General features: G+C 42.1%; 2 protein-coding genes across 6 annotated transcripts in view; both read left to right on the forward strand.

Moving 5' to 3' along the window:
• Positions 1-16,453, forward strand: part of kiaa0753 (KIAA0753 ortholog) — a 32,416-nt gene extending 15,963 nt beyond the window's left edge. For all 5 annotated transcript variants that reach the window (XM_080771888.1, XM_080771891.1, XM_080771890.1 and 2 more), the window contains 2 exons: positions 7,895-8,119; positions 16,228-16,453. In XM_080771888.1, the coding sequence (XP_080628014.1) occupies positions 7,895-8,119; positions 16,228-16,381 (379 nt within the window). In that variant the 3' untranslated portion in view covers positions 16,382-16,453. The remainder of the gene's footprint in view (positions 1-7,894; positions 8,120-16,227) is intronic.
• A 2,554-nt stretch (positions 16,454-19,007) lies between these two features.
• pitpnm3 (PITPNM family member 3) overlaps positions 19,008-19,536 on the forward strand; it is a gene marked incomplete at its 5' end in the record, with an annotated part of 96,142 nt that continues 95,613 nt past the window's right edge. Inside the window, one exon of the mRNA XM_080771986.1 lies at positions 19,008-19,032. Within this exon, the coding sequence (XP_080628112.1) occupies positions 19,008-19,032 (25 nt within the window). The remainder of the gene's footprint in view (positions 19,033-19,536) is intronic.

A 19,536-nucleotide genomic window follows, 5' to 3' on the forward strand; every position in this document is an offset into this window, starting at 1 on the left:
GAAGATGCGGATAAAGTGTGAGAGGGAGCCAAAGACTGATGTGCAGAGGATGAACTTGAAGTTGTTTTCAGGTGGCTGATGAGAGAACTCCAGTAGATTCCAGACACATTAGCAGATTAAATTGAGTCTGTCCAAAATAGCTCGCCGGTCATCATCACAGTGTACTATCCCCTCGGGCATAAAACAACAATGACTTGTGTCTGCACTCGAGCACTTTGAGGCAGAGGCAGTACCGAAGTATGTTTATTTTACTGCATTGCCTATTTCTCAGCTCAAAGGTTTTCAAATATATATATTTTAGTCTACTGTTTATGTCTGTGCAAAAAAGGTTCCCGAGGCTAATATAGAGCCCTGGGGGACCCCGGTCAATCAAGTATAAGGGTTTAAGTGTTTATGGGTATTTCAACCCAACCATTGAGTGATTTATAGATGGATCAGCAACATTTTAACGTAAATTCTACTTGCTGGAAGCCAGTGCAGAGATCTGAGAATTGGTGTTCAGCTTTCTTTGTTCTATTTATAAATTTGAGGCTGCATTACTGCGTTCTTATTTTTTATTTATTTTGGCATTTTATTGCTTTAGTCACATAGGAGCGTGTAGTAGAGACAGGAAATTGAGGACAGAGAAGAGAGACAAACAAGTCGAGATACATACAGTAGGAGTCCTCGCAACTGACCGACTAGGCACATTAGCTGACTGATAAAAAATGTGCTGCTTTGTATCTGAAGTTGAAGCCAGTTCAACTTATTTGTAGCTTTGTGCTACAAATGTCAGATTTGCTTTGTAGCTTCACGTCACTGGCTGTGATTGAAAGTGAATGGTTTATGGTAGGGTAGACTGTATCTTTGTATCTGCCCGTGTGAACGCAGCATACGTGTTTGTTCCTTGGCATAAAGTAGCACAATGCCACAAATGGATCCGTCTGCTTTCCACACTCTGGTGCATGACATGACCTAAATATATCACACGTCTGACCCAATACCAGTAATAGAAGTACCAGACTTACTGAGTGTATCAAAGGATTCTGTCTGGCATAGAGAGACACTGGAGACGGAAACAAATGCGCAAAAGTACAGTTCAGGTCTGGTCCTCTACGACTAGTGTGATTCAATGCATCTAAAAAGCACAGCACATATACATAATGGTGTAAACCTTTAACAAGAATGACCCGCGTCATAACTGCCAGGTGCAGCAAAGAGACGTCATGCCCGCCCAGCAAGCCAAATGACGTCATGATGTCGTTATGATGACGTCCTCCGGTGACTCTGGTGACGTTCAGGACTAGGCCAGATCGCAGCCTATATGGGGATGATCATTGTCATTTCCAAGAGGTCTTCACCAGTTGAAATAATATAGCTTATTCTGGGCCAGATCTTACTAGTTATGATATGACTTAAGTTGATCTGGCCTCAATCAAAGTAAAATGAGCAGTTTCTTGCTTTGCTGTTAATAACAGTTGTTAATAGTAGTCGACAGTCCCTCTCCTGCATGAGTCGTAACAAATTATTTGAATGAACAGTAAACTTATACACATACGTGACATGATGACATAGCCTATTATCTGTCTCGGACCGGTTCAAGCCCCACCGGGGCGCTGCGAACGCAGCGCGTCAAAACAGCCGCCTCCGTTATTTTCAATGAACCTATCCCACACCGACGGCATCCGACGCGCGTTCACGCCTTGCCTGACGCTCCGATACGCCACTGTTCTATTTTCCAGGCGTTGCCGCGTCGCTGCGCACCCGGTGTGTGTTGGGCTTCACTTCGCTCATTTTAGTTGTGTATACTTGTGTGTATACTTCTACTTCTTCGCCGTAAAAGCCTGGGTACCGACTACCAAGGCTATGAGAGGTGTGATCCCGTACGATGCTGGTGGCTCTTTGGGCACATCACTCTGTGTAGAGCTCCAACTAGGAGGGAACAGAGGCACCAATGATTCTCCCAGCTGTCTTCACCAGGAAGTGAAGGATGGACTCAGTGCCCTTTTGAGCCTCAGGAGGGGGTGTAGTCTCTGCTGGACCTTGTTAATGATGGTCGTGGTGTTGTTGGTGGAGGTCAGGTTGTCTGCCAGATGAACCTCCAGGAACATGATGATATTAACCCTTTCACCAGGGGCGCCACTGATGGTCAGTGCTGTGTGACGGCACATTCTGGCTCTCCTGAAATCAACCACCATGTCTTTTGTTCGTCCACATCCAGGGAGGGATTGTGTGACATCCTGGGCTTTCCAATAATACCAGAGTGACACGGTGTAAAGGTCGTTGGGATCTGGAGTCTAACCCGCGGCACGTTGTCAGGCTGCATTAGCAGCCCAGGTGCCCGGACCACTACACCAGCCGTCCGGGCTGGTATATCCATCTTTTAAGGCAAGACTAAAAACAAACGAATAAAACCTCTTATTCCTTTGTCGCTTTATGTATTTATTTGAGTTTTTATCATCCGGTCTAGACCACGCCTAGACTGTATCACACAGGGAACTGCCCATAGATCCGAAGTCCCGTTAGTCCAAACATGCACTGCTCCCGTGCTTGCGGTTAGGTTTAGGTTTGCTCCCGTGCTTGCGGTTAGGTTTAGGTTAGGGTTAGAGATAAGGATAGTAATTTCAGAAACAATGAACCTTCTGACTAATGACACGGCACCATCACACAGGCTATTATAGGAACACAGACCAGGCTTTCCTCCGAGGTGGAAAGTGTGGTGAGGCGAGCTTAGATGGACATAGGACAATGTACAACAAAAGAAACATTGTTTTAATGAGATTAAATCTCAAAACCCTGAATTTGAATATGCAGGATGTATATTTTCCTCTTTTCTAGCAGCCCCTACTTTGAAAACCTGTAAGATTGTGAACATGTACATAGATGGAGCTTGTGTTTGTACAAGAGCTGTATACAGTAGTTGATAATCCCTCCGTCATTGTTTATTTCTCTTGTGTTGAATGTGGGGGGAATGGTGATTTAAGGATGTGGGCTTGTAAAAGAAGAAAGCACGCCCAGCTGCAGAACCGTGTGGAGAGCTTAAAGGGATATTTGAATTTCATGGATTTTTATTTTCCTAAAATAATTGAAAAAAGTATGGCAATAGAAAAATCCCGGCCCCTCACGTATTAGAATGACAATATCAGTCACCAGAACCAAGAACTGGTTATTTCGATGAATCTATCATGCTTAAAATGGAGTTGGAAGTTATAATGGGTTTGTAGGAAAGGGGTGAGACAGCTAAAATTAATATCAAATATCGCAATACTGAATCAAGCAACTTCAAAACTGTCTGGGGTGTTTTAATATTACAGTATCCCTTTAAACCTAATCTATATTTTGTTGCATATTTTAGTTGAAAAACAATTGTTTCGCATTTGTGTGTAGGCTCAAGCATCTCTCAGTAGGCCTCTCGCCTGGGGTTTCTTTGATGGTGTAGGCAGCACAGACTCTTGGTGGTATTACTTCCTTGGTTGATTGATTTTTAGAGTGCTATTATAGAACAATGGAGAAAAGGCAGGGGGTGTGAAGGCACAGCGCTGTGGGAAGCCAATTTTCAAAATATTGAATGTAGCCATTTGCGTCTCCTTTAATCTTATTTTATTGTTTACCAGTGCTTGCTTCTGCTAAGCCCAGTGTACTGTGGTTGTTTATGTAAACCTTGTGTTGGTTCAGGTTAAGACAGGTGAGGCTAATCCTTTTCTCTCTGTTGTTCTTCAAGACCAACCAGTTGTAATGTAATTCAATTGTCCACAATCCCTTTCCCTTTACAATCAAACGGTATATAAATGATGAATGTGCAGTCAAACAACCACAGAGACAATGGTGGGGGTGAGAGGTTTGAACTTCTCACACAAGAATGGACCGGGAAATGAGATTTATGTAACCTGGTGAGCAGCACAGATACCTGATTGTCCCCTTTGGCTAATGCTGCATGCCCCAATGCTGCTCCGGTCAAACAAATCAATGACGCTATGCAGTATGGGGGGCTCGAATGCATTCCTTTCCTAATTTCCTTCTTAACAGCCGGTCCTCGCCTTCTTCACGTCTAGGTGAGGCAGGGGACCAGGCTTTAACAGTGCTTTCAGTAGATGGCATCTTGCTGCTGCAACCCAACTAGTTTCACTGTAGAACGAACCACCCTGGGTGGGTCGATTCCATATTGTTATCCAGTTCTGGCTCTCTGCTGGGGCTGCCACTATCGCTTATTTGCATAGCAATTATTCTATAGATTATTTTTTCGATTAATCGAATAATTGAGGAAAGTGTTTGTGTGTGTTAAATTGTTAAAAGTGCTTTAACAATTTAACAAAATATCACTTATACTTTTAACTGTAGCAACCCTGTTGGACTTCATGGTCTATTTTAAAGACAGAACAAACAACATGGGATGGATTTTATGATTGTATTGTGTGTAATTGAAATAAAAACAAGAAATGATGACAGTCATAATGTGTCAGGTGAAACAGGCGCTGTCTCCGCTGTCCCCCGTCTTTGTTTTCCCCCATATTATTATTATTTTAGTAACGTGTATGTTTACACTCTGAGTTAAATGAACACTGGCCATGTAGACTGGGGTCCCAGTCCAGAGATGATGAAATCATAATGAAATGGCCTAGGCTAATTTCTATGAATTTAATTTGGGGGTCCTTGAAATTAAAATGGCTGTGAATCAATGGGTTAAACTGTACACTATAGTTAATTCACAACATAGCACATACGGTAACGATTTTTTAAACTGGGCTTGGTTTAGAAAAGCCTATATTTTACGCTAAAGTAATATATTGGATAACATAAATGTAGGTTTTAAGGCGAATGGCATTGTAGAGAAGTGGACTAGTGAGAGATGTGATTCATTCATTGCGGGACTACAGTCATTGTTTTAGTTCGTACCTGGAGTTGTGCATTATCTCCGCTGTGCACAGCAGCACAGGGGAACTGAAATCTATCTATGGTCTTTTTCAGTCGCTATCCATGTACAACACAGAAGTATTGTGAAGAAGTGTGTTTGTTTTGGTAGTAGCCTACTGCAGGCGCAGCCATGCTGTTTCACGTAATCACGTTGGACAAAACGAAACCAGCCGGACCAACATTAAAGATGCAGCGCGCTGCGGCTGAACAGATAGAGCTACACACTAGTAGTAGGCAACATTGACTCCCTCTGTTATACACTGCAAGTCTCAACTTAAAGGGACACTTCACCCTTTTTGCAAAAAAATATATGTTAATGACGTTTAGAAGCTTTAGATCACTTTCCTGGGGGTATTTATGTGTGTAATATGTGGTTTTAGATATTTTAGATTGTAGCAGTGAGCCTGTTGTCTCTGATGTCATGGACACTGGTCTCACTACCTTCCTGGACTACAATTCCCATAATTTTTTGGTGCACTGCTCCTCCTTGTGGATAGGGGGGAGAGCTGTCTTACTGAGACAACATGTAGTCCAGGAAGGTAGTGAGCCCAGTGTCCATGACATCAGAGACACCGGGCTCACTGCTACAATCTAAAATATCTAAAACCACATATTACACAAATAAAGACGCCCAGGAAAGTGTTCTAAAGCTCCTCAACGTCATTAACATATATCTTTTTGCAAAAAGGGTGAAGTGTCCCTTTAAGTGTGTGCAAACTGTGCATGCCGGATGCCGTTGTCATGCCGTTGCTTGCTGTCCCATTGGCCAGAGGTGCGTGTGTGCATGGATGCCATTGGCATGCCGTTGCTTGCTGTGCCATTGGCCAGAGGAGGCAGACAAGGCATCCAATCAGGCTTGGGGCACAGGTCTCCACCAGGCAGGTCAAGTTGTGGCCTCCTGGTGGCGCTATAATAGGACAATGTGAAAAAGGGGCCATTTGTTCTTATGCCTTTGATGGCAATTGGATAATTTTAGGCATTTTGTTCCAAAAATCTGTGTTTGCAAAAATCCACCTGTTGGTCACGCTATAACAGGCACATGACGCCGCGATTTGTGGGATTTTTGGACAAAATCTGGAGGAGTAATGGCAAGAAATGTGTACAAAAGTCGTCCCTCCTGGTGGCGCTATAACAGGCCGTTCTGGAAAATTTAGAGCAGAGGTTCATCGTTGGCATCGTTGGCAAAGTTTGGATCGGGCCAACGTTGCCGGAGATTAACTGGTAACGGACGGACACACACACACACACACACACACGGACGGATGGAGTGCAAAACATACTGGAGACAATAATCGGGACACAAAATAAATCCCATATCTTTAATAATCTGTCTCTCTCGCATAATCTTTATTATTGTCAGGGTTGCTGATAGCCGAGTGCTCAAGGTGTGTACAACATAAGGTAGGCTCTGATGCCTGACGGCAAGGCAAGCCCCAGGTTCGTTTCCCGAGCCCATCGACGGACCCGGTGTCACTCCCTGTGGACTAGGCAGAAAAAGACCCCCCAAATTATCTTAATAAAATAATTAGGCATGTAACGATATATCGTATATCGATATATATATATATATATTTTTTAGGGGGGCTAGTGAATTATGATGTGTGATGTGAAATGTGAGCTTTAGTCATATTCCATCATATTCAAGTGCTTTTGGAGTAGAGCACTGTAGAGGGGAGCTGTGTGTATCTGTGACTATGCCGAGGTGATGATGGTCGTTGATGCTCATCAAGGAAGGCAATTATGCTTCTGCACTGTCAAAAGTAATGCTACTTCTTTTGCAATGTACTTAAATAAAAAAATTGAAAAAAGTGGAAGGTAGATATCATGGGGGGCCTTATCATAGGGGGGCAAAATCAGTGAAAAACGTGGGTATTATTTTTATATATCCTAAAAAATATATATATAATGTAGCTGGGAACTTCTCATTTGGTCCACCCATTCCTGGAACATTGTGAGCATGGTCCAGTGAAAAATAATAATTAAAAAATGAACTCCCATTGTGGGTGTATGGGATTTTTCTCTATTGCTAAACACGGGTGAAATTCACCCGAACACCTGCCTGTAGAAACAAACAGGGATGTAGGAATGGACACAAACCTACCTTCTAGGATGTCACTGAGCATCATTAAGGTACTGACCCACCCCAGACATCAGCAACATTATGAAAATTACAAAAAAAAGTATTGTCTGTGTGAAAATCATGCACCAGTGTTTAGTGTTGGGTTAACAATGTCCTCGTTGTCTCCCACAAGATTAATCTTGTCCTCCCAGAAAATGTACAGACACTTGAATGAATGGCACTCCATGTCAAGGATGGTTCATGAGAATGGCACAGGGCCCTCGGGTGGCCTCTGAGCACATGAAGTGTCGGCAACGGCTGCAACACTCTAAATGTAGAAACAGGAGTGTGGCTGCAAAGTGCCAGTCTACACATAGAGGATTATATGCCTGGCACTAGACTACCAGCTGAGACTCACCTTGGGGGTAGTAGGCATGCATCTGGTGTTACACACCTGAATTCATCCATTTTGACCATCATTTTATAGGGTAATGTTCTAGCACACCACCGTGGGGACTGGCGTTCCAATCGTCCATCAAACACAATTGTCTGTCTTTGAACGTGGGATGTAGGTTGGTGGGCAGTCTCTTGTCGCTACACAACTTAACACATAGTATGTGCCCTTTTAATCTTTCAAAATGGTGACACAGGGTGCCCACCTTTTAGACCCACTTTTTGACAAAGAAAATATATTTTATTTTACCAAGACGTCCACAGACCTCCCACCACAGACGTCCTGGGCACTACATGTGGTAATTCCTAGGACGTCTTGTGCACAAAATGTGTTAAGTGACTCCTACAGGTTGGTCAGGATGCGGAACTAGGAAGGATAGTGTGTTTCTCTGCATGCGTTACTGAAACTCATCACTGAAAAGAAGTGCCTGCCAGGGTCACGTGTATCAGAGCCTGAGGAGACATGTGGCTGTCTTGTTTCCTCCTTCACAGTTTTACCTCTGAGAGCAGCCTGACAGAGGACTGCCAAGGTGAACATCAGGCTGGCAGTGGAACCACAGTACCAGGCCCATTGGAGAGGAACAGGGGGACCCTTATTTCAGTACCAGACAGCATGTTGACAAGTATCCAGCAATACAGGGAAGACCATGAGGCCTATTTGCGCCTGGTGGCACATGAGGCTGTTGGCAGTTTCAATCCCTGGGCCATTGCAGACAGGTAAAGGGCTAAGGCCATTTAATGTTTCTGAAGAGTTCTGCTGATATTTCATGTATAATGTAGCCTAAATAAATGTGAAATTCCATTCCAAAACAATTGCACCACAGGTGTTGAGAATCGCATACATGCAACTTGGTTTGTTGTGTAATGTGCACAGAGCCACGTTTAAATAGGTTTACCTTGTTTACTATATTGTCACTGGGTTCAACTTTGAGTAAGCGTTTCTATTATTCTCTTGGCCCGAGGCTATTTAGTGATGATGTTCCATTGCATAATGCTGAATTGCCAGCTGTGTGAGCATCATGCAGAGATCAGGGTTGGTATTGTATTATAATGTCTCCAGAGTCCACTATCTTCCTCGCCCAGCCAAACATTTGCATAATTGAGAGAATTCTTAAGTTGGTGCAATGCGGAAGGGTCCCTGTTGTCTTTTTTTTTTTAAACATTCTCAATGCATGTATGATCGGTTTACTGGACACAGTTCTAGGCATTCCAAGAGGTACTGTATAGAGAGTAGATTTTACATTTATTTTTTCTTTCAAAGACAGATTTTCAAATACTGTTCCATGTAATTTTCAAATGTCTGTTCTCTTGCCTTAAAGGTGTGCTGGAGTTTGAATTGCTGTGACCACCGAACCCAAACCCCTTGTGCCTCATTATCAGTCCTGTTTCTCCAGAACAGTGGAGTTTTCAATTGTTGGAACTGTAGTTTAATTTTAAAAAGAGTTGACAAAAGATGTCATCCAATTATCTACTACTCTGATATTATGAAGAAATGTATGATGAGTTGCACTGCTGTTTAGTAGCCATAAACGTCAAGACGTCTAATTGCCTATTAAGTAATGGATGCCACGGGCGTCAAGACGTCTTCCCTTGAAAATTCCTCTAATCTGGTGTACAGGTGATGACATGCACATTACATGCATAATAGAATTACAAATTCTTTCTTTCTTTATAATGGGAGAATTGGCACTCAAAGCCTAAACTGGTGACCACCAGGTGTCGCTGAAAGAGTTTTAATGAACAGCCCGGTGCCCGTGTGTAGCCCTCCAGTTCACCACAAACAAATTACTAAACGCCATAACTGCATCTTAGTTTAACCACTTAACCTAATTGACCGGAGTCCCCCACAAACTCTCTTCACCAAAAATAACTGATCTACAAGCTCACAATGAACATTCTGCAAACCATTGCCGAATGTTGGCCACAGAAAAGGGGATGCTAGTATAGGGTTCATGTGATTAAGAAGAAAAATAGAAATGACCATAGAAATTAACGTACAGAATATACAGATACCGGTAATACTGTAGACTTTTTCATCAATAACACTGCTTCAGTGTCAAACAGTGGAAGAGGAAGTAATCAATCCTCTGCTCTGCAACATGGTCATGGAGACATGAAATTGTGTTGGTTAGAGAAGTATCCATGGTAATAAGCATCTTCGCTTAGATACTATGTACAGTAGGTAGGGACCTGTAGGTGGCTGTGACCCGAGAAGGGCACTTATGATGATCTATCAAAACCTTTTTGGGAAAGACAAATAGGCTATTTAAAATTGAAACCTCTTGTTGTATTTCCTTGATGCATATTTTATAGGGGGGAGTTAACCACTTAAACCTGGCTATTATGGTTGACTGTGGTGTCCCTCAGGGCTTTATAGTATACTATTGTCTTTTTAGTTGTCGTCGACCTACATTAAATATTTCCGCTGCAAATGGACTACACACAGAAAAATAACATGGCGGATTTGTTCCTTTTGGGGTACAAATGGCTTGTCACCCCCGGAGTACCCTAGTTGAGTACAGAAATGTACCTTTGGTATTGGTACATTGGTGTACCCTTCTTGGTTGTACCTCTAAATAACATTCCTGTACCCCTATTGACAACTTTGTACCTTTGCCTGTATCTCTAAAAGAACATTTATGTACCCCTATACGGACAACATTGTACCTCTAAAATAACATTTATGTACCCCTATACGGACAACATTGTACCTCGAAAAGAACATTTATGTACCCCTATATGGACAACATTGTACCTCTAAAATAAGATTTATGTACCCCTATATGGACAACATTGTACCTCGAAAAGAACATTCATGTACCCCTATATGGACAACATTGTACCTCTAAAATAACATTTCTGTACCCCTATAGTGACATTGTACCCCTATATGGACAACATTGTACCTCTAAAATAACATTTCTGTACCCCTCTAAAATAACATTCCTGTACCTCTAAAATAGTAATTCTGTACCCCTACTGGCAACAATGTACCTTTATGTACAAATACAAAATGGATTCAGAAACATGAACAACATTCAATAACTTTTTATTTTTTCCCCAAAGTGCAGGTCAATTGGGCAATAAGTTATGGTTGTGCAACATGAACAACCTAGTGCAAAGAACAACCTAGTGCAAAATGAGGTTTTGTGCAACATGTACTTGAGTACATTTAGTGCAAACATGTAAAAATATAAAATACATACAACATCAACATTTAGTGCACACATGTAAAACTATATATAAAAAAAAATACAACATGAATGAGTACAATTCCCCCAGCACTTAAACAACACAAGACTGATGCATCGAGCCTGTTGAGCCGTTCATTAACAGTCTTGCATTTCTGAAATGCTGGGGGAATTTTACTCAATTCTGTGACATCCAGCTAGTCTGCACAAAACTACAAATTCCTTTCAAAAGATCTATACAAAATGTTTCAACGCAACATACAAATGATCATCCACTAAATATGTGTCAAGCGATGTGTGGTCCAATTCGTCTCCAGGTTTGAGCAACATCCAGTCACTGTCTACTTTTACATGATAGGCATGAAAATGTGAGTGGGACCTGGTGGGTATGCAAGGTTGAAAACAAAATACATACAGAAGGCTGTTATGAAGGCTTCATCAAGGCTTCTGCACTGGCACACGTCCGCACCGTCAACTTTCACCACACACCGCACCCGTCCAGCGATGGCCATCTTCCAGTCCTGGTCCATGACTTGTATGTTTGGATTGGGCGTAGCAGCATCCCCCTACATAAAGCAAAACATGCAAAATGAATATTTTCAAAATATGTGTCAAAACTTGTTACATCAACCACTTTGAACCGCATCGTTATTTTTTCTGGGGACATTTGCCAAACATATTGGATCTACAAGCTCATGACTGACACATTGTGAGCTTAGAAATTTGGTCAAGGGGCGGCAGACAAAATAAAAATTGTATTTAAGGTTCAAGTGGTTAAATAAACTTTAAAATGAAGTCAACCTTTTATTTTCCAAAGCTAATGTGTAAACAAACACTACATCATATACACATTGGTGAGGGTCACTGCTAAGGGTTCCTTGGCTTGAAAAAAAGACCCCTAGTTTACATTTTGTAACTTCAGTGGCATTTATATAGAAAGAACAGATTTGTCATTTATGTTAAACACAATACATCTGGGTGGGGCAGCGGTTGCCTCTCCCTCATTACCACCACTGAACAAGGTCCTTAATCCAAACCGCTCCGGTGGAGCTGCTCAGTGGCTAGCAGGTCAGACTGTGGTTGTACCGGGCAGCTTCCAGCTATGAAAGTGTGTGACAAGAAGTACGGCCCCACAATTATATATGTTTTTGTAGTAGTAGGATTGGATGACCCATACAATTGACATGGGCTGCATACAGTGGAGGAGAGCAGTGGTTCCCAAATGCTGTGCCTAGATGAGTACGCTGCTCACACAGGCTTTGTGGCTGCTCTAAACTGTTTACATGGTGATAGAACTGAAAAGCAGTGAAACACCGTGCAGGACAATTCAGATGCTCACCTCTCCCATCATGATGAAGACTTCAATTTTCTCTTTGAAGATGGACGGCAGTATGATCAGCCCGGCCATGAAGTCGATTTCTGGAATGCAGTAAACATAGCAAGAGTCACCAATCACATCAAGTGGGGATGCACACCAACGGACCGACATGAGGAAACAACGGTCAGAAACTAACTTGTGGTTAGGTTAGGGTTTGAAGTAGGTTGTTGGTGACAGTCGGACCAATAGTATGTCTAAACTAAAGTGTGCAACGTGTTTAATTAGAAAAGTGCTCACTACCTGGTAGATCTTCAGCCAGGGCATCCTGTCTTGCGGCGTTGAAGACTTCTGCGTGGGATTTTCCTGCACGTTTTAGAACTTCTGGCAAAATACCAGCGAAGCCCTCCCTGAAGCGATCACACAGACTGCTTGTGGCTGGATGGATTCGATCAACCTCATCAGAAAACTGTAGAAAACACAAGAATGATTAATATTCAGCATATGCCTATTATATACAATCTCACAATATTTGAAATTACTACATAGATGGGTTTTCAACAGGGGGTCTGAGACCCCTAGGAGGTACTCATGAGGACTTACATGAGGTTGTTTTCATTTTGTTGCTATAGCTCTGCCCCCAATGTAAAGCGTAAAAGCGCTATACAAGTTTGAGATATTATTACATGGGTGCTTACCTAATTGTGTGATGGGGAAAATGTGCAGAAAATAGCAAATCTACAAGCTCACATCACAATGCGTTGCTGCGATATGCTGTGAGTTTGTAGATCTATTTTTGGCAAAGAGGTTTGGTTTTGATTTAAAAAGTAATCAAAATGTTAAGATTTGCTAGCCATTGGGCTTGAGAACATATTTTTGTAACCAGATAAAGTTAATGACCCCTGATAGATTGATAATGCTGCAACATTCAGCTGTGCACTATACTTACTCCACCAGGAGCCCTTAGGAAGGGATAGCTTTGGAGTAGATCTTCCACAGAGATCCCATCCATGATTTCACGCCGTCTCCAGGAGAAGGTTCACACCATGAGATCTTTCACAGTTGGGAGATCTGGATGAGTCTTCTGGTATTCACTTTGAAGAACGGCAACATGGGCCTTCACAGAAGTGGCATCCTCTCCGACAACCAGTATTTCCTGTGGAAAAAGCATAGACAGATGTGGATGAGTTGCACAGTGCAACGCCTGCTCCCACGTATGCAAAGCCATTTTGTTATCGTTGGATGAGATTCCATGCTGTATTTATGTGGTAACCATACAAGAAATAACAGGCAAATGTTGTGAAGACTTATTAGAAAATTAAAAGGGTCCATTTCGTTTCTATTTACACTCTCAAGAGTCAATTTGGTTACCAACTCTCCATCATTTAGCTAGGGACAACCTGGAACACAGTCACCCTCAAAATATATAGATATGACAAATGACTTACACATTGATTAGCTGCTCGTTTGTGCAGACTAGGTGTAGAGGGAGGTTGGGGCTTCTTTGCGTGGCCATACTTCTCTTTCATCTTTCGGACCTCGGTATTGCTGAGCAGTGGTGCACGTTCATTTTTACATTTTCTTTTTAGGGACGCATGCCAGGTTGTCTGGATAAAATGGAACACATTTGGCTATTAACCCCTTTTGGTGTTTTAAGCAATGTTATACTTTAGCTATTGAAAAATAGCAGATCTACAAGCTCATAGCACGGCACTTTGTGCCGCGCTATGAACTTGTAGATCTGCCATTTTTCGTCGCATGTACATACACACAGAAATCACTGAAGATTGAAGAGAATAAAACACAACTTACATAGCCATTCCCCTCTGCATCTCTAAGATGCGGGTATTTCAATTTTTCTTAAAAGATCAGCTAACAATGTATGAATGCCAAGTACTAAAGTTATAGTAATGGTTAACAGTTGATACTTACATGTTGTGCAACATTAGTTTTTCATACAGCACACTGGTAATTTTGTGACGTATTCTCGGCACTACGAGACGCGGGTCCCTGGCATCGAGCACTGTCTGAACGTCATGGGGAAAGGTTGGACAGATGGTGATATGTTGTAGTCTCACACGGGCTGGTTCAACACTCCCACAGGCTGGTTCAGCACTGCAATGGAACAAATAGCACATAGGATGCAAACACATTACGGCTCCTACAAGCAGTTTCCTTTTGTTAGTTTTATATTCGTTCTGTGACCTCAGATAAGCACAACTATCTTATGGAGATGCACTTGCCTTGAAACCGTGGAAAGCTGATATTGGGAGGCTTCTTCAGGCTCAATTGGCTGTAAACAAATCTCTGTCTCACCCTCTTTGTATTTTTCTACAAATTGTCTAAATTTAATTTATTTTTTGAATGATCCAGCGAAGAGGAAGCCAATCATTTGTTCAGTTAGTCCACAGTCCACCGTTTCTCCGTCCACTTCATTCTCTGAGGAAACACACACACACACACACAGTATAGCTGATTTAATTAAATGAATCATATGACAAATTGTAAACGTTGTATTTATTCACTTAATTAAAGCCATTTAAACACCTCCTCCTCCTCCTCCACACTAACCGTTTCCCCACATAAGGACAAATTGTACAGGTAGTTCAGTCTAGAGTCAGACCAGACAGCACGGACATGTTTCAGAGGCTAAAGACCTGGTGAAATGGAAAAATACGTTTTTCACATGTATCCCTGTCATAATAGGAGATGAAAAAAAAAAAGCAGAATAATGAATGCATTAGTGAATAAAAACTGCGGAAACGCACCCAGGGCGGAAAGTATTTCACAACGGCCAAGGGCGCTCACACACACACACACACACACACACACAGCCGCAACACAACAGTGGCATACAGTACAGCACACTTTCTTTCACCCGACGAATTTCGCACGTGTGTGGGACGGAGCCGTGGGTCACACACACACACTGACGGTGCCATGGCGTGTAGAGTGTGCTATGTTGTTTGCGCACGGACGGTGCGCAAACAACATTGAGCACACAGTTTGGGAAACACTGTAGCTTTGCATTTGTCTGCCCGTGTTTCAGCAGCACGGTGTGTTCACACACGCCAGAAATGAACAGATAATTTGTTGGCAAATGAATGTATTACTGTGGTGGTGAATGATTGCGTGGTGGCCCGCAAAACAATACGGACGCAAACCATAATATCATGATACAACCCCGAAATAAAGACAGTGGAATGACGCTTTAAATATTATAAATGAACATGCTACTGCCAGTCTGCTCCCGCGAGCAGGGAAACAAAACACAGTAACAGGGAAAACACGTTTTGGCGCGTATATCCGCCATTTCAGTTTTCCCCGACATGTTAAACGACATGTTGGTGCTCAACATTTTATTTATATAGCCTATATGTTCCTAAACATGAAACTGCTTACTGTAAGTTAGTGCAAACATTAAATAAAGATACGTACCGGTAAACCTTTTTGCCTCGACTTCTGAAACGTCTATTCCAGCTTCCGCGACAAGCTTGTGAATCAGTTCCTCTGTAGTCAAGGTGGACAGCTTTCGTACGTCTACTCCTCCTAATACGAATACTGCCGCCATATCGCTGTTAGTTTGGTTGTCCGTCCGTCTGGCCGGCGGCCGCCACCCGGCTACAACGACCCAAACTCCCGCTAACTAGTAGCTACCTTACCGACCCAAAGTCCCGAGTGGAAAGTGCTGTGTCAGCACTGCTAAGAAAACTTAAATGCACCGTAAAATGGCGCCTAGCTGGTGGGTGGCTGGGCATGTTCCTCTTGACTGGTGAAGATGCACTGTGATTGGCCAGTACAGCAGACAGCTGACTTGCATTCAGCCAATCACTGACCATTTTGCTTCAAAGGCGGGTCTACAAGCTCAGAATGGGTTCAAATATGTACCTAGGGGTCCAAAAACTAATTTGTACCTTTAAAGGGCTACAGTTTTGTACCATATGGGCCATTTTAGTACCGTATATGGTACTCTACCGATCCAAAGGGTACATTTATGACAAAAGTACCATAAGGGGCCTAGATTTATCACAATTTTTTTTTGTGTGTATCAGCAAGCTCTTGGAAGCTTGTAGATCTGCTGTTTTCTGCTAAGGTTTTTCCCAAAATACGGATGCTGGGGTTTAAGTGTTTTTAACAGGCATGCAAGTTTTGTCTTTGCTCACTGATGTCACAAATGTATCATAATTTTCGTATCTAGACTAAATGTAGGCTAGTTTTTAGTCTAGTCTCATGGTATGTTAGAAATGCCATGGCCAAGCACGATTTCTACTCAACCAAGGGAATATTATGAAGAAATAGTTTTGTTTTGCTCCTTTCAGTCTGGCAGAGGAGTTGATGGCAGAGGCTCTTGCTCAAGTGGCAGCAGAGTTCCAGGACGTCTGTGAGGAGTATGCAGAGGCCGTCTTTACTTCTGAATTCCTCCAGCCTATCCAGTCTCCTCCACCATCACTTCCACCACTGGGCAGCCAATAGAATAGGCTACTGTGCCACAATGGACATGTCATTTTGCGAAGTCATCCATTGGTAGTTTGAACACGTACTGTATAATACTTTGTTAATGAGAAAATATATCTCCTTTCATATGATGACCAGAATTTATTTAAATTTGAGTCCGTGATTTTTAGAATGAATTCACTGAAAATTGCATGTACCAACCGAAGTTCCCCTCTGAGATAAAGGGCTATTCTGAGTGGCCAAAGAGCATTGATCACGCCTCCAGGTTCAAGTTAGGGAATAAGACCTGGTACTTAAGACACGCAAAATACAGCCCAAAGTCTTGGCCAATCAAAGTATCATTATCAAGAATGACAAATTCTTCCATTTCGGCACGTATATGCTCTGTAGACCATCTGTGTGTGTCTGACTAACTCAGTTAGTTTAGATAAGCATTAAGCAGTGAACATTACAACATTACTGAGGATTATAAGATTACCCCCTCCCATGTAGTTGGTCTCTCTGAGGATTACTAACACTTTCCATTGTCATATTGAACTAAATTAATTGCATTTGGGACCTAACGGTATGACGCAGGAAGAAAAAGTACCTTTTCATAGGATGCTTATTTTTTTAATCAATTCCATTATGATGATGATTATGATTGCCAATTTATGTTTTAATCCTGTGTCCAATGTGAGGAAATAAAGCACATGTGCAAACAAGTAATTTATTTATCCCCGTTTGGATTTAGGTTCCATTTTTGTATTTAGAAACGGTGCTCTAGGTTATGTACTGTTGATACTGGCAAATGAATGTGACCAAATAATGACAGCAACGTGGGGGGATTTAGCAGATCTGCAGTCCCTGGAGAGCCACATGAAAGCCTCTCTGGCGAAGTGAAGTGGACACATCCAGATGTTAAGCTGGCCTGTGGGGATCAATCTTTGACAGGGGACAGACAGTGACTGAATGAGTTGGCTCACCCTGAATTAGCTGTCCCTATTTTCTCAGGCAGTTTTCTGTGTGGGCGTCTTGAGTACGTGCAGGCTTTCACAGGCTCAAGCACATCACAAATATCTGCATCCACCAAAAAAAACGTTTTGTTATTATTGGGTATCTGGAATAGACTGTTTTGATACTTGAAAATGTCTGCATTGTTTGTATAAGACTTATACAGAACTAATAATTATTTGATGTGTCAATTTTTCTCATTGTAATTAATTTCATTTGAGGTCAGTTTATAAAGATCACAGACGATCATTAATAGACCACAAGCCATCTTCAAGCCAGAAAATTCATGTATTAGTCCAGCCTAATGCTAATTACCAGTACAATAATTCCTCCTGTTGAGCTGAGCACCAAATTGAAACAAGATCTTTCAGTGAGAGTGAGTAGACTAATTGCATTAATAATAATGCCATTCTCAGTCACCATAGCAAATTATATTTAGGAAATGGTGTTTGGCTGTTTGCAGTCAAATAGAAAATATATTTAATGGAATGTATTTACTGGTAAGTGTTAACACATACTCACTTGGTTCAGTTTCAAATGGATTAATTAACTTGCTATTATCAGGGAAGAAACGTCCTGCATGGGGTGAGCCGATCCCTGACACTGACAGGTGGATGAAATCTATATGGTAAAATACATTAAAAATAATGTATGCTTCAGTGAAAATATGTAAACAATGTATGTAAAAATAAAGGCCGGTTTTGATTCTTTTCAATATGTCATGATTCTTTTATTTTGATGCAGTTCATGTCTCATGCTCATGTTTATGTTCATGTCTCATGCGCAGTTGATGATGCAGTTCATGCCTCATCAAAATATTTTGAGGGAGACATTGGCCATACATGTTTACCAACCCAATAGAGCAAAATATGCTCTAACAAACATTACCCTTCGTTTACAAATTAAGATTAATATTTGTTTGGTGGGGATGTCTATCCATCCACATCCTGCTTATTTTTTTCTTTTTTCATAGCCCATCCCACATTTGTGGGGTATTTGTTAATTTGTTTTTAAGCAACACTTCTTGGCTCCGTCAGTAAAATGTAGATCTCTTAATTGGGACCCAGCAGGTCGTATTACATATTCAGTGGCAAAATGCTAATTATTTCGAGTATTATTAAATACATCATTCACGTCATAGTTTTGCCTCATTTGTCATTGGTTGACAAACTTGACACTTTGTAAAGATGTCCTTTCCCCCCCTTTCTTTTTTCAAGTCCAATTCTCGCACCACGGCAGAGCAGCAGCTGCAGGACGGACGCCCTTCAATAGTAGCCTAACGTGCGCACCACTGGAGGCAGTCGAACACTGACGCTTGTTAAGAACTCTGACTGGCTGATGTTTCTTTCATTGGGTGGGCATGACACGACCGAAGTCTTGTCTGCAGACTCTGCAAACAGATACAAATGGCCAAACTATGTTTACAGGAGCGGTGGCATGAGGGTCTTGAATGAGAGCGCAGCGGCAGATTTGACACGAGGAATCCGAGCCACTGTTACATCGCGTCTATTTAACCTCCGTCTGGCAACAGTGAAGGAGAAGGACGGGGAGACTGCGCTACTCTGTAAAAACTATCAGACAACAATATTATTGGGACTCTAAATCTTTTTCTTTTTCATTGGATTTTTTTCCTCGTGTGACAGCAGGAAACATGTCAAAGGAAACGAGGGGGAAAGGTAAGGGATATCCTTAATTGAGCCAAACACATGAGATTCTTTGATCGGCTCCTCCGTTCTGGTGCTGCTTAACAGGTAGAATGAGCCAACCTGCCTGCTGTATGAGAAGCATGCTGAAGGGCGGCTGCAGGAATGCGTGATGTAAGGCATACCATAGGACAGGTCCATATCTGTTCCATATAGCACAATGTAAAATGATGCGATGTATCTTATCTGTGCCGTTTTATTCGACTAGTCCTGGCATACTCTGTACAGTCTGTAGCATATAGACTTTGAGGTATACAGAAAATTGGCTCGTTCTCTAGGGTTGTTGTTGTGTGTGGTTGTGTATACAGTACGTGTGTGTGTGTGTGTGTGTGTGTGTGTGCGTGCGTGCGTGCGTGCGCGTGCGTCCTATATTGGACATACAGTGTATTTTAGTAGAAGCCTCACCCTCATGATGCATATGCATGTAGTTGCACGAAACCAATAAACCATTATCCCCAATGGCAGTTGCAAGGCGTT

Source organism: Protomyctophum bolini (genome assembly GCF_963924005.1).
Source record: "Protomyctophum bolini genome assembly, chromosome: 9".
In the NCBI taxonomy this organism is placed as follows: Eukaryota; Metazoa; Chordata; class Actinopteri; order Myctophiformes; family Myctophidae; genus Protomyctophum; species Protomyctophum bolini.